Source organism: Nycticebus coucang, chromosome 8 (genome assembly GCF_027406575.1).
Source record: "Nycticebus coucang isolate mNycCou1 chromosome 8, mNycCou1.pri, whole genome shotgun sequence".
Taxonomy (NCBI): Eukaryota; Metazoa; Chordata; class Mammalia; order Primates; family Lorisidae; genus Nycticebus; species Nycticebus coucang.
Window position 1 is genome coordinate 87,754,315 of NC_069787.1, and position 15,036 is coordinate 87,769,350.

General features: G+C 41.4%; 1 protein-coding gene across 4 annotated transcripts in view; it reads left to right on the top strand.

Moving 5' to 3' along the window:
- The window catches only part of NKTR (natural killer cell triggering receptor), a 55,595-nt gene extending 43,011 nt beyond the window's left edge, over positions 1 to 12,584 (top strand). For 3 of the 4 annotated variants that reach the window (XM_053600666.1, XM_053600668.1, XM_053600669.1), the window contains 5 exons: positions 953 to 3,832; positions 6,414 to 6,509; positions 7,076 to 7,132; positions 7,640 to 7,744; positions 9,725 to 12,584. In XM_053600666.1, the coding sequence (XP_053456641.1) occupies positions 953 to 3,832; positions 6,414 to 6,509; positions 7,076 to 7,132; positions 7,640 to 7,744; positions 9,725 to 9,812 (3,226 nt within the window). In that variant the 3' untranslated portion in view covers positions 9,813 to 12,584. The remainder of the gene's footprint in view (positions 1 to 952; positions 3,833 to 6,413; positions 6,510 to 7,075; positions 7,133 to 7,639; positions 7,745 to 9,724) is intronic. The other variant, XM_053600667.1, reaches the window with a different exon arrangement.
- Positions 12,585 to 15,036: the final 2,452 nt, after the last annotated feature.

Genomic DNA, 15,036 nt, shown 5'->3' on the forward strand with positions numbered 1-15,036 from the left:
TTTTTCCTGCAAGCATCCTGCAGAAGGGTTTGAAATTGGGAGGAAGAGGAAAAGGTGTACATTTGCTGTGTGGAAGTACACAGTTGTACTAAGGACTCTCAGTTTGAGCCTTGAAATTATGACTGAGATTGAAAGCCTACATTTATTTTCATGTACTTTTTCCTCAATTTCTGTTTTATATAGTTTACAAAAAGTCTTGACTACCTCTAGGAAGCAGAGAGAAAACAATAGTCATGCTAGCTTAAGAAAATGAATGTTCTCTTAAAAAAAATTGGGGCAGCTATCTTATATCTGCAGAGAATCAACAAAATTGCTTAGCAGCTTGGTTTGACTCTCCTTCAAAAATTGCTGTGGTAAAGGGCTGTGAGCAGATGACCGGTCAGAACTCTTGTGCTTTGAGTTCAGCAGTGCTCTTGTGATTAGTTCGTTTGGTTTTCAAAAACATTTTCCTGTCAAATCTGAAATTCTTTGCTTAGCTTAAAAAAAATCCTATACTTAAAGTGTGGATGGAGTCAAAAACTATAATTATCATCATCATTATTATTATTATTTTTTTTTTTTTTCTTTCTGAGATAGTCTTAACTCTGTTACCCTGGATAGAGTGCTGTAGTGTCTTAGCTAACAGCAACCTCAGACTCTTGGGCTCAAGAGATCCTCTGGTCTCAGCCTCCCAAGTAGCTGGGATTACAGGTGCCTGCCACAATGCCCACCTAGTTTTTCTATTTTTAGTAGAGACTAGGTCTCACTCTTGCTCTAGCTGGTCTCAAACTGAGCTCAAGTAGTCCACCCATCTCAGCCTCCCAGGATTACAGGCATAAGCCACCACACCTGGCCTAAGAATTTTATTATTGACAAAGCTTTGCCAATGATTTTGCATTCAAAATGAATGTGTTTTAAGGCATAGAAAACATGCTTAGAAATAACTGCATGCATTTTATGTCCTTTTCTGTAGGTTAAGTGACCCCTGTTCAAGCCGATGGGATGAAAGAAGCTTGTCCCAGAGATCTAGATCTTGGTCCTATAATGGATACTATTCAGACCTTAGTACAGCAAGACACTCTGATAGTCACCATAAAAAACGCAGAAAAGAGAAAAAAGTTAAACATAAAAAGAAAGGTAAAAAGCAGAAACATTGCAGAAGACACAAACAGACTAAGAAAAGAAGGGTTATTATACCCTCTGACATAGAATCCTCAAAATCTTCCACTAGACGAATGAAATCTTGTGATAGAGAAAGATCTCGTTCTTCCTCGTTATCATCTCATCATTCATCAAAGAGGGACTGGTCTAAATCTGATAAAGATGTTCAGAGCTCCTCAACTCATTCCAGCAGAGACTCATATAGATCGAAATCTCACTCACGGTCTTATTCTAGAGGAAGCTCAAGATCAAGGACCGCATCAAAATCCTCATCGCATTCTCGAAGTAGATCCAAGTCCAGGTCTAGTTCCAAGTCTGAGCACCAAAGGACAGCATCAAAATCACCAAGAAAAGTAGCTTCTCAGTTAAGTGAAAATAAACCAATTAAAACAGAACCTTTAAGAACAACAGTGCCACAAAATGAACATGTAGTAATACAACCAGTGGTAGCAGAAAATATTCCTGTAATACCATTAAGTGATAGTCCCCCACCTTCAAGGTGGAAGCCTGGACAGAAACCTTGGAAGCCCTCTTATGAGCGAATTCAGGAAATGAAAGCTAAAACAACCCATTTGCTGCCCATCCAAAACACTTATAGTTTAGCACATGTTAAAGAGACTGATAGTTCATCATCCTACCATAAAAGGGGGAAAAATTCAGAAAGTGATCGGAGTGCTTATTCAAAATACAGCGGTAGAAGTTCAGAAAGTTCACTAAGGTCAAGGAGCAGATCTTCTAGGAGTAGGTCTTATTCCAGATCGTACACAAGGTCACATAGTCTAGCTAGTTCACGTTCAAGGTCTAGGTCTCCATCATCTAGATCTCATTCACGAAATAAGTACAGTGATCATTCACAGTGTAGCAGATCGTCTTCATACACTTCTGTCAGCAGTGATGATGGAAGACGAGCCAAGAGAAAACTTAGATCCAGTGGAAAAAGAAATAGTGCTTCAAATAAAAGGCGCAGCAGCAGCTCTGAAAAAAGACTTCGTAATAAATATAGCAAAGGCAGAGACAAGTCTTCCCGTCAGAGGAAGTATAGTGAAAGCAGATCATCTCTAGATTATTCTTCAGACAGTGAACAGTCAAGTGTTCAGATTACACAGTTAGCGCAGGAAAAAGAGAAGCAGGGCCAAATGGAAATAACAGCTAATAAACAAGAGAAAAACAGAGATGAAGAGAAATCCAAGGCTGAACGAGAATGCCTTCATTCAAAAAAAAGAATTTCAAAAGAGAATCTTTCTGATCACTTCAGAAATAACAGTAAACCCAAAAAGAAGAATTACACTGAGAGTAAATGGGATTCTGAGTCAAATTCAGAACGAGAAATACCTAAAAACAGTAAAAAGGACTCCCGGCCATCGTCTGATAAGGAGGAAGGTGAAGCCACATCAGATTCTGAATCAGGGGTCAGTGAAATTCACATCAAAGCCAAACCCACAACAAAATCTTCAGCAAATACTTCACTGCCTGATGATACTGGTGCTTGGAAATCAAGCAAACAGCGATCATCAACTTCTGATTCTGAGGGGTCCTATTCCAATTCAGAAAACAACAGGGGAAAGCCACCAAAGCACAAACATGGGTCAAAGGAAAATCTTAAAAGGGAACACACCAAAAAAGTGAGAGAGAAATTGAAAGGGAAAAAAGACAAAAAGCACAAGGCTCCAAAAAGAAAACAAGCATTTCGCTGGCAGCCTCCACTAGAGTTTGGTGAAGAGGAGGAGGAGGAGATTAATGAAAAGCAAGTTACTCAGGAGTCAAAAGAAAAAAAAGTTTCTGAAAACTTAAAAGATAATAGTATTCCAAAAACTGTGAAATCCTGTGAGGAGGGTAACATTTCAAGTAAACATAATACAGTGACTATTTCATCAGATTTTGATCAGCTAACTAAAGATGATCAGAAACTCAGCATTTCTCCCAAAGCTTTAAATACTGAGGAAAATATAGCCAATTCTCCTCAAAACATTCAGCAGATTGAAGAAAGTGTCCCCAGTGTAGTGGAGGATGTACTTCAAACAGATGACAACATGGAAATTTGCACTCCTGATAGGAGTTCCCCAACAAAAGTAGAGGGGGCTTCCCCTCTAGGAAATTCACAGCTTGACACTCAGGATGTAAGTGTTACTCTGAAGCAGGATGTGCAAGTGGAATATCCTGAAGCAGAGGTAGTGAAACAGGAAAACAGCATGTCTGAAAGTAAAGTCCTAAGTGAGGTGGAAAAACAGGAGAGCAGCTCCGCCAGCTTAGCCAGTGCTGGAGAAAGTACTGAGAAGAAGGAGGTGGCTGAGAAGAGCCAGGCCACTCTTATGGATAAGAAATGGAAGCCCCTCCAAGGTGTGGGGAACCTAGCAGCACCTACTGCTATCACATCCAGTGCTGTGGAAGTGAAGGCATTGACCACTGTGCCTGAAGTGAAACCGCAAGGTTTGAGAATAGAGATTAAAAGTAAGAATAAAGTACGACCTGGGTCTCTCTTTGATGAAGTAAGAAAGACAGCACGCTTAAATCGGAGACCAAGAAATCAGGAGAGTTCAAGTGATGAGCAGACACCTAGTCGGGATGGTGATAGCCAGTCCAGGAGTCCAAGTAGATCTCGAAGTCAGTCTGAAACCAAGTCAAGACACAGAACAAGGTCTGTCTCTTATAGTCACTCAAGAAGTCGATCAAGAAGTTCCACATCTTCTTATCGGTGAGCAAAATTTTATTTTGTCCTCTGAAGGATAGTCTTTATTGTTCAGTTTGGAAGAATGTCAGAATTAGGGACATGATCACTATTTCCAAACATCTGAAAGGGAATAAGAGGTCTTGTTCTTTGTTTCCTGGAGAACAAATTGAAGACATAGGGAATGGGGATTTTAGGAGAATTTGGGGCTCAGTGTAAAAAACTGTTGCCATCAATTCAAGCTTTCTAGTAGTAGAAATGAGTTGCCACGGTGGGTGGCAAGTTCTCAATCTTTAAATATGTGAAACTGCTCCCTTGCTAGTCTGCGATGCCTTCGGAGGGAATCTTGAATGTATAGATTATCTAAGATTTACAGATTAATTAATCTAACCTTCCATTTTTACGCATGTGGAAGGTGAGGGGCAGAGAGGCAGTTACTGGCCCAAGTTGATGTTTGTTTAGGTAGGGTAGGGGGAAGGGTACGAATGATCATCTTTAGATTTGTTATTTTTGTTCAAGTTGCATCTAACTTTTGTCATCAGCATAGAATGGATATTGTAGAGAATGAGAATTAAAACCTAAAAAAATTGGTGATAGTGATAATGCTGATATGCACTTTATAAGTAGTTGAGTTGCATTCTTTTCCTTAAATATTCTGTGGTTTTACCTGTCTTAAGCATTTATAGCCCTTATACTGTGCCTGACTTTCATCATCTGAACTTAAAATAGCTTAAGAATCTTTGCCCATTTTTTCCTTTCTAATTATTCATCAGTCTTTTTCTTCCCTTGTTCACCCAGATTTTTTAAAAAAGGAACCATTGTTTACCATCTAAAATAACGATCTCCCATTTACTTCTCTGTTGCTTGCTTGCTGTCTTTTATGCCCTCCCTCCCCCATCTCACTAGACTGACTTTAAGGCTTTGGCTTTCAGGTACTTCTGCATGGCCAGCGCCAGGGCACGTTTTCAGCCCTTATCTCTGGAAGCCCTCTGTCTTCCTCACTCTCGGGCCATTCCATCCTTGTGTTTTAGGCTTCTTTTCTTCCTCCTGGCCTTTTCTCTGAATTCCTGTTGCTAGATGTAGTTGCCTGTTGGGCTGTTCCAGCTTGCTGTCTGCTCACAATCTGCTTTACTATTTATACTGAGACAGCTCTGAGTTGTGGGTGATGCTGGCCACTCTCTTCATTTTCCTTATTACTGCCTTAGAACAGATAGTATTTCATTTTATAAATGAAGACACTGAGGCACAGAAAGGCTGAGGAATTTACTGTAGGGCTATGTAGCTAACAGGTATGTGGCCTGAAATGGATAAGTCTGGGCACCACCTTGCGTCCCTGTTTGGTTACCCACCTGGGCCTGATTCCCCTCACCAGCCTGTGAGCTCCTTGAATTCAGGGACTTGTCTTCCTAATCTTTCAATCATCTCACAGGGTCTGGCTTTATAATTTGTGGCTGAATAAATGGCTAGAATCTCATTAGAGCATAATGTACTCATCTTCTTGTAGATAAACTGGAAGCAGGTCATGTCTTCCAAAACATAAGTACACTGAATAAAACCTATGGTGATATTACATAAGTAACGTATACACAGAGATATTATTCTGTTCCTGTTGACAGGGTTAAAGTAGAGGGAACAGGGTATGGGGACCAAGTGAATGCAGAGGGACAGAACTATACTACTTAAGTTTTTGTTTATTTTGCTAAGGATTAAATAGATATAAAAATAAATGATTATAAAGGAAACATAATGGATACTCATGTACCTGCCACCTAGCTTAAAAAATTGAGCTTTGACCTACCATGCCACCCTACCTTCTTTCCTCTGTCATAGAGTTAACCAGTAGTCTAAACTAGTTGTTTTTCTTTATACTTTTACCACAAATGTTTTTATAAATAAAATCCTTTTCTATATGTAGATGTTCCACATTTGCCTTTTTCACTCAACACTGTGTTGAGACACTTTGTTAAATTACGTAGCTGAAGTTCATTCATTTTTCTACTTCAGAATATTTCTTTTTTTTTGAGACAGAGCCTCAAGCTGTCACGCTGGGTAGAGTGCTATGGCATCACAGGTCACAGCAACCTCAAACTCCTGGGCTCAAGCAATTCTCCTGCCTCAGCCTCCCAAGCAGCTGAGACTACAGGCACAATGGCTGTTTTTTTTGGTTGCAGCCATCATTGTTGTTTGGCAGGCCCGGGCTAGATTCGAATCCTCCAGCTCAGGTGTATGTGGTTGGTGCCTAAGCCGCTTGAGCCACAGGCACCGAGCCTACTTTAGAATATTTCATTGTATGCCTATGCTTTAATGCTTTTTAATCCATTCTGCCATTAACTGAGATGTGAATATTTCCTTTTTAGATACTACAAATAGGGCTTTTATGAACATATTTGTACCAGCCTTTTCTGGTTCTTTTTATTTCATTCTTTTTGCTTTAAACTAAACCACAGTTGTTCCTAGATTGCTCCATTAGCTATCACTGTCATACTAATTGTGAAGACTTTGGAGAGAGTTTTCCTTTTGTGGTATTTTCCCCTTCCTGCCCTACCAGTAATTAATTTTAACATCATAGGGAGTGAATATAATTTTTTTTAACTTGTTTTAACTGTAGATCAAGAAGCTATTCTAGAAGTCGGAGCAGAGGATGGTATAGCAGAGGCCGAAGTAGAAGTCGGAGCAGTTCCTACCGCAGTTACAAAAGTCACAGGTAAGCTTGTGATCTCACCCTGCAGTGTGATCTCTGTCATGTCCTCCCTGTCTAGACCTTTCCACGTCCCCACCCAATTTACAGCCTCCCTCATGATTTTTTTTTTTTTTATGTGCATCTCAGAGAAGAACTGCATAAGATGGGAGGGTGATTGGGGGGGATCACATCTACAGTGCATCTTACAAGGGTACATGTGAAACTTACTGGATGTAGAGTGTAAATGTCTCAACACAATAACTAAGAAAATGCCAGGAAGGCTATGTTAACCAGTATGATGAAAATTGGTCAAATGGTATATAAAACCAGTGTATGGTGCCCCATGATTGCATTAATGTACACAGCTATGATTTAATAATAAATAAATGAAAGAACTGCATAAAACTTGATCTTTCTTATGAAATCAAATAGGCTCTTTTAAAAAAAACTCAATATACTTCTGTTATTAAAACAAAATAAGCAAGCTATGGGATTTCACTGTATTTTCAACTTGCTGGGCAAATGTCTAGATTTTTGGTACAGCCTGTCCTGATCCATAAGGTGATGGTCCTTCATGTGATTAATATTAGGACGTCCAGCAGGAGCAGATCCAGGAGCAGCTCATATGATCCCCATAGTCGGTCCAGGTATGAACAGGGATTGGGTGACTACTGTGGGGAAGAATTGGAAGGGCTTGTTTTATAAACTCTTATTAGTTCAAAGTGCTGTATTTCACTGAATAACTCAAGTGCATGTATTTGTCTCCTGAAATCATATCCTTTCTAAATGAGGTCTTTTCAATACTTTTTATCTGTTAGCCCATTGTACTCCAGTGTTAAAAATGACAATGTCAAATGTAATAGCAGGTGTTTATTGAATATAATTGCTTAATAAGATCCACAAGATTCAATCAAACTAACTTAGTGTTAATTTTGTGATATTTTTCAATGCAGAAAAAAAATTAGCATTTTTCTCTTTAATATGGTAAGTCTGATTTGGGAGAATTGTTAAATGTTTTCAGTACTTATTATGGAAATGTGTTCTCATACTGTCATGTAGTGCCAATGTTCTAAACTAGAATTCTTAAGATTCTAAAAAGAAATGGGAATACTTGAGTATTTGGGAAAATTTAATGTGTGTTATTGCTGTTAAAGCAGGTCTTACACTTACGACAGCTACTATAGCAGGAGTCGGAGTCCAAGTAGAAGCCAGAGGAGTGACAGTTACCACCGAGGCAGAAGTTACAACCGGCGGAGCAGGTGGGTGTTTCTCCCAGCGTGCACTGCAAGTTACTGTGGGCACTTGGTGTGTAAGGTTATGGGCTGCTAATGAAAGAGAATACCTTCTCTTCTTGATTCTCAGCAATCCCTAAGCAGCTACTAAAAATGGCCTTTATATTAAAGAGTTGCCAGGTTATTACTCAAATTTTAATCTAAAGTAGGTTTTTATATATTCATGTATGCTTGGACAAACATTTCTATTTTTTTTTTTGTAGAGACAGAGTCTCACCTTATCGCCCTCGGTAGAGTGCCATGGCATCACACAGCTCACAGCAACCTCCAACTCCTGGGCGTAGGCAATTCTCCTGCCTCAGCCTCCCGAGTAGCTGGGACCACAGGCGCCCGCCACAATGCCCGGCTATTTTTTGGTTGCAGTTTGGCCGGGGCCGGGTTTGAACCCGCCACCCTCGGTATATGGGGCCGGCGCCCTACCCACTGAGCCACAGGCGCCGCCCTGGACAAACATTTCTTTTAGAAAGGATAAAGAGAGTAGGCCACCCGAACTGTGGCCCACTTGCTTAAATAGGGTCACTTGCTAGAAATACCCAATTTGATATTTTTTTAAATAAAAAAAATATTAAAAGTTATGTTTCAGGCGGCACCTGTAGCTCAGTCGGTAGGGCGCCAGCCACATACACCAAGGCTGGCGGGTTCAAATGCGGCCCGAGCCTGCTAAACAGCAATGACAACTGCAACAAAAAAAGTAGCTGGGCGTATGGCAGGCACATGTAGTCCCAGCTACTTGGGAGGCTGAGGCAAGAGAATCGCTTAAGCCCGAGTTTGAGGTTACTGTAAGCTGTGACGCCACGGCACTCTACCCAGGGCCACAGCTTGAGACTGTGTTTCAAAAAAAAGGTATTTGTTTCAATAACAGGATTGAAGTTTATATCTTGTCAATTATTAAGTAAAATACATTCTTTTCATGTATGTGTTTTATATAACATTTTGGCTACTGCAAAAGTCTTTACAGTGACTTTTGTAATGTCTCTGCTGACTTCTGATCTTACCTTCCCCCATTTGTTCCAACTGTGGTGATCCTTGTAAAGGATACTGTGTAGCTTGAAACTTGTTGAGGACTCCCTTCTCCCTTGATGTCAGGTGCAGCCTCCTTAGCATTGCATGCAAGGTCTCTCCACTTACCAACTCTAGATCAGATGGTGTGGCTTCCCTCCTTCAATGTGCTAGAACTTTTCCTGCCTGGAAATACACATGTCCTCTCTACTATATCCCCTTTTGCTTTTTGAAATGGCCAATTCCCACCTACCCTGCAGGTCTTTACTTCACCCCACTGCCCCCGGGCATCCCTCCCTGACTGATAAACTTGAGATACTGTCTTTCCAAGGTGTCTCTGAGACAGCTTGTGCTCCTCCTAGGGCTCTCATTGGCCCTAACTTACTTCTCTTACCCACTATTCTCTGCTAGCCTGGAGCCCCAGAGAACTATACTTGATCTGCTCTTATTGGGGGAGCCCCAGCATCTAGCAGAATTATTGGTTGTCAGTGAATATTTTTCAAAATAACTAAATGGTAACCATAACCAGGTCCTCTTGATTCAATCAGTATTCCAGTGGTCCTGTTCATGGACCCCCATTTTGGTTTCAGTATCTTTAATGAAACTATTCATATACTTTTTTGCCCATTACTTCCTTAGATGATTTAATCACATACTGATTTTCATGTTGTGTAACACCGAAAATTATTCTCATGTGCATGAATGGATTTCAAGTAAAATTCCCAGGATATGATGTTTCTTTATTCTATCTTAACCCTGATGTTACTACAATTTGTAAAACACCTTTGTAAAGTCCACAGTGTTGCCATAGTCAATACCCCTACTTGTTTACTTTCTGTTTTAAGTTCATCAGTCATGTTTTCAGGTAACTCATATAAAAAAAGCTACAAGGGGAATTCACAGAGTTGAGAGTTAAAAGGTTTTTGTACATTTTGTTTTGTTATACAGGAGTTGTAGATCTTATGGCTCTGACAGTGAAAGTGACCGAAGTTACTCTCATCACCGGAGCCCCAGTGAGAGCAGCAGATATAGTTGAAAACGTCCTTTTTTGATACAAATTATACCTTATTTGTAAATATCTGGTAACTTAAAAATTTGAGAAACTTAATGGCAATCTGTTGTTCTATTTCAGTATCAGAGGTGAATTGCAAAAATAGATGCTTCTTAGTAGTTACTCATTCATTTACATGTGCACAGAAGAATTTAAAATACAGACATGTCTCCTAAAAATATTTTTATGCCACATTTTACAGTAGGCAACTATGAAAATGAATTTCATTTTCTTGAATCAAGAAATTGTGAAATTTAAGTATAATTTGCAATATTATTTTAAGACTATTTCTCTCCATTTCATTTATTCCTTAGAATACAGATCTTTGTGCCTGTTTTTCCGGTTTTAGCATATATCCTGCCAAGCATAGAACTGTGAAGGAGAACTGTTAAAGGCGGCCAAATATTTATATACCATTTACATAGAGTCTTGTACATATGTGCTCTTTTAAAAGCAAACCACCCAGAATTGATACTGTTCGTAGCCAGGAGTGTAAGACAGTGGCTCTGGGGTTCTCAATTCATTCCTTCCTTCTTTGCTGTTTCAGAGGATCAGGAAAAATGGTCATCATACAGCCCACACAGTCTATATTATTTCAGACTAGTGGGCAAAGTAAAGAAGAAAAATCAGCCTTAATTATAAATACCTGCACTGTCTCTAAGAACTTACTATTTTATTTTATGTTCTTTTTAATAAATTCTATTGGAAGTTTAGATTTTAAAAAACAATTTTATTCCAGTTCATGCTTTGGTGCTTGGTACCACTTGGTGCCTCTTTAAGCATTACTATATACCACACATTAGAATACCATAAAAGAAAAAGACTTCTTTAATCACTAGCACCAAAAGTGGTTTTTTTTAAGCTGTCTTTACTTTGAATATTTTGGGGGCTTCTCTCAAGAACACGTGGGGTGGGAGGGGTTTCCTGGAGTAGGCAAGATTGGTAGTAGGATATGTATGGCCACCTAGGTTTGCTGTATGTGTGTGCATCTGGAAGAATGGGTTGAAGAATGGACTTAAAACACCAAAATCTAATTGCTACCATCCTGGAGACATTTTGCAGAACTTTAAAGTCTTTCAAGTAAGGGACAGACTACAATAGCAGCTGAACAATTCTGCCCAGAATGTTTTTCCTATTTTCACTGTGACCCACACTGATTCCATGAAGCCTTGCATGACCTGAGTAAACCTGGGATAAGAGACGGGGGAAGTAGGGTCAAGGGTACTGCATAAATTACACATTTTCATGGCTTTGGGTGGTTCCTCCAAAAATAGTTTGACCTGTAAAAACTACTTTGATTTTTTTTTTTTTAATCTTTGAGTTTTTGCCCCAAGTGTACTTAATCACCTTAGTGCCAGTTTAATCCACTTATGCAGGAGAAAGTCATACTGAATGTTCGATTTAGAACTCTGCATCATCCTACCCCAGGTCTTGCCTGGTGTATTTGGTAAGGGAGAAAGACCCCTCAGTTGGAGGGATCTAACAATCCTTAATGGATAGAGGGGTGACCTTGGATGTAACTATCACCCATAGGAAGGTATGAAAACAGGGTTATTAAATGGTTGGTTGTTTGCCAAGTCGGTAGACAAAAGTACTTTAGAAAAATAGGACTTAAGTCAAAGAAACAGTACTTGGTAGTAAACACAAAACAATGTGCGGTTCATGTTAAGGATTTTCAAAAGTTGCCTGCAAAGGAGAAGATTAATACTACTCAGTGGGAAACAAATGCATTCAGAACCCAAACAGAAACTGTCAAATCTAATTAGGTTAAGAATACTTACCCTTGGGCAGTACATTAGTTTTCTATTAGGGAGGCAAATTACCCCCAAATTTAGCAGTTTAACCACACCCATTTATTAGCTCACTGTTCTGTAGCTCATAGGTCCAGCATGGTATGGCTGGATTCTCTTCTCAGGGTCTCACAAGGCTGAAAGAAAGGGTTGGTGGGCCAATTTTCCTTCACAGAGGCTCTGGGGAAGAATCTGCTTCCAGTTTATTCAGGTGTGGACAGAATTCAGTTCCTTGCTAGCTATTAGCCAGAGGCCTCTTTCATTCTCAGATCCTTCAGGTTGCCCACAATCCTTTTTGTGTGGTCCCCTCCATCTTCAAACCAGCAAAGACCCTTCAAGTCCTGCTCTTTCTCATGCTTCAGATCTCTCTGCCTTCCTCTTCTGTTTATGGGTCCACATGATGAGGTTAAGCCCACAGAGATAATCTATTTAAGGTCAATCGTGCCATACAACCTAACAATTACAGGAGTGATAATCTCATCATATTCATGGGTTCCAGAGATTAGCTCATGAAAGGGGGAAGGGCATTTTCAAATCAGCCTACCACTGGCAATAACTTTGCCCATCTCAACTGTGGGTAGAATTTTATCCTTCAAAGATAGGCCCTAGAAGCCTCATTTGTTTTCTCCATGGAAAAGGACAACCCTCTGCTTCAGTGTTCAACTTGTGTTTACTGAAGTAAACTACAGAAGTTGCTTTTCTTCCTAAAGGGGATTGTTGTGTATTTTGAAGTTATTTTTTAATAAAATTGAATTATGTTGTGTATTGTGCTTCTTAATAGAAAATGCATTATTGGACTGTTTTTGTAATGTCCTGTTTATTGCAAATGAAACAGCTAGTATTGTTCAAAAACTGTAGAAAATACTTTTGTACATATTAGCAATGTCTAATTTGTATACACTTCAATTAAATTGCCCTAAAACTTGAAAGGGGACCTTGTAGAAATTAAAGCATATACTTTAGTCTACGTTTGAGTCTGTGCATGTTTCATCTTTCTTTACTCACCCAGACTTCAAAGTCTTTGGAAATGGGGAAAAAAACAAACCAATTCTTGCCGATCCTGTCAGTGGACAAACCTCATCCCTCTTTGCAGCTCATTTTCTTCTTCTAGCTGAGTGTTAGTGGTGGATGTAGGAGATAAAGCTAGAGAGAACATCAGGTAGAGATGTTAACCTACACAGGTAAGCATTGATGGTACATGTCTTCTTCCCCTGGAAACTCCATATTTCCTCCAGAGAAAGGCGACAGCCTCTCAAGAGTCCAGAGGTGTTGCAGGGATGAGCTGATAGAATACTTGCTCACCTCAGAACATATAACCTCCCACCAGTGCCTGATGAATGCAAGGCAGGGAGAGCCTATATGTCCATGCACACACAGGGGTAGAGGCAGTGTTCCTTTGCTGCTTGCCTCCCCCTCCCCGTAAGTCAGAAGGCCCTGAGTGGGGCTACTGATTCTTAGAGTCCCCAGACCCTCCACTCACCATCAAGCTCCTACTCCATTTATTGAGCTGAACCTCACAGCCTACAGAACCCAGGCTAGCATCTCTCCAGTCCAGAGCCATTTGAGTACAGCAAAGCAAAAAAAAAAAAAAGAAAAGAGTACCTGAGGTCTCAAGACAAGCACCTGTATTCTGTGTTGTGAGCCCTGAACCTGGGCCTCTGTTATAAGCCTGAAAGAGGTGCATATGGAGGGAGCGGCCAAGCATGATAAACAGCCAAGGGTACTCATCCCTTCCCAGACCAGCCTACAGATAGTCTGTCTCACAGAAGGCCTGGAGGGGCTGGAGGCTAGGTTGGCACTTAACCAGTCCTAATCCACCAAGAGCTTCCAGTAACTAAAATCTACCACCAAGCCACCTTCCCAGAAAAAGCCGAAATTTGATTTTGAAGAAATAGGGGGACCTCTGTGGGTCAAAACCAGATTACTTGGGTTCAAGGTCTCTGCCACTTCCCAATTGGGTAGCTCAAAAGACAATTTGCTTGGCTTCTGTGTAATTCAACTCCTTATCTGAAAAATTGGGATGCTAGGGACTCCTGCCCCCGGGACTGGGGTGGATTAAATGCTTACAACCAAGCACAAGTCCCTGGGCCTTGAGTCTAGGAGGAGTGAAGGAGTCCCATAGGGTTCATCTGAAGGGTCAAGCTCAGTCACTAGTGAGAAGCCCAGAGTCCCTTGAACTAAGGGCAGGAGGGGATCCTAGAAGCTGCCAGGGAGGCCTTGAATGTCAAGGCCAGGTTGTTTCTGCTGTGAGAAAGAACCAGGCAACCTGCTGGTTTGCATTAGGCCACCACCCGCAGGCAGCTGTAACCTATTAGTGCTTGTCTCAGCAGAGACAGAACTTGGGCGCAACTCCACACCCAGCAGATCTGTGTTCCCCCACCCTGTAGAACCCTGGGCTGGCACCTAGTATGTAACTTTGAACTTCCCTGTCACCTCACTGACTTCATGCTGACCAAGTTGAGTGGCCCTATTTTCTAGCATTGCTTAGTCTGCTCTGCTCCAACTCAGCTACGCACAGTTCCATGCCACCCAGGGAGGCTGAGCCCTGCATTGTGCCCGCAAGCTCCACAGTATGGACTGTTCTTTCTAGGTTCATTGGGATGAATCTGGTTTCCCCAACCAAGCCTGGACAGTTTGGTCTATGTCTCCTCTCTGCCATGAGAAACTTGAGGCTAGATACTTAGAAAAGTTATGAACTGGGCGGCGCCTGTGGCTCAAGGAGTAGGGCGCCGGTCCCATATGCCAGAGGTGGCAGGTTCAAACCTAGCCCTGGCCAAAATAAAAAAAAAAAAAAAAGAAAAGTTATGAACTGTCCTGTAGAGGCAGGGGGATGGCTTTGCCTGAAGGATCACTGAGCTCTGCCTTTGCCCAGTCAGCTGTTTGCACAGAATCCTGACTTGCCCCTCTGGCATGCAGCTGTGGTCTAGAATCTTTCTCCCCAGTAACTCAGTCCCACCCTGCCCCCTCCAGGGTGACTGCCTCGACCTCCCCTAAGGTGACACTCCCACTGCATGTCCTCACCAAGACCAAAAGACCAATGCTGCCTCTGCCTGTCTCCACCCAGCCACTTGCAGCAACCAGCCTCCCACATCTCGTCTCTGCTGCATCCAGTCCCTTCCAGTGCTCTGCAGGTACTAGACTGTCTGCTCCTAAAATCTTCCTGGCCTGTGCAGGTACTCCTGTCTCTGCCTGGAGTATCATTCCCCTCCCTCTGTTCTAGCTAATGCTAACATTCAAGCTCTAGCTACCAGCAGCCCTGTTTGGGCCTACCAGAGAGCTCCCTCCTGACAGGTTCAGTGTGACCAGGAAACAACAGCCTCTCACAGAGCTCAGACTCTCACATGGGGCTCCCCAGCTTATGAGCTTCAGGCCAGAGAAGCAAGAGGGGAACAGCTGGAGCCATCAAGGAGACTGAGCCC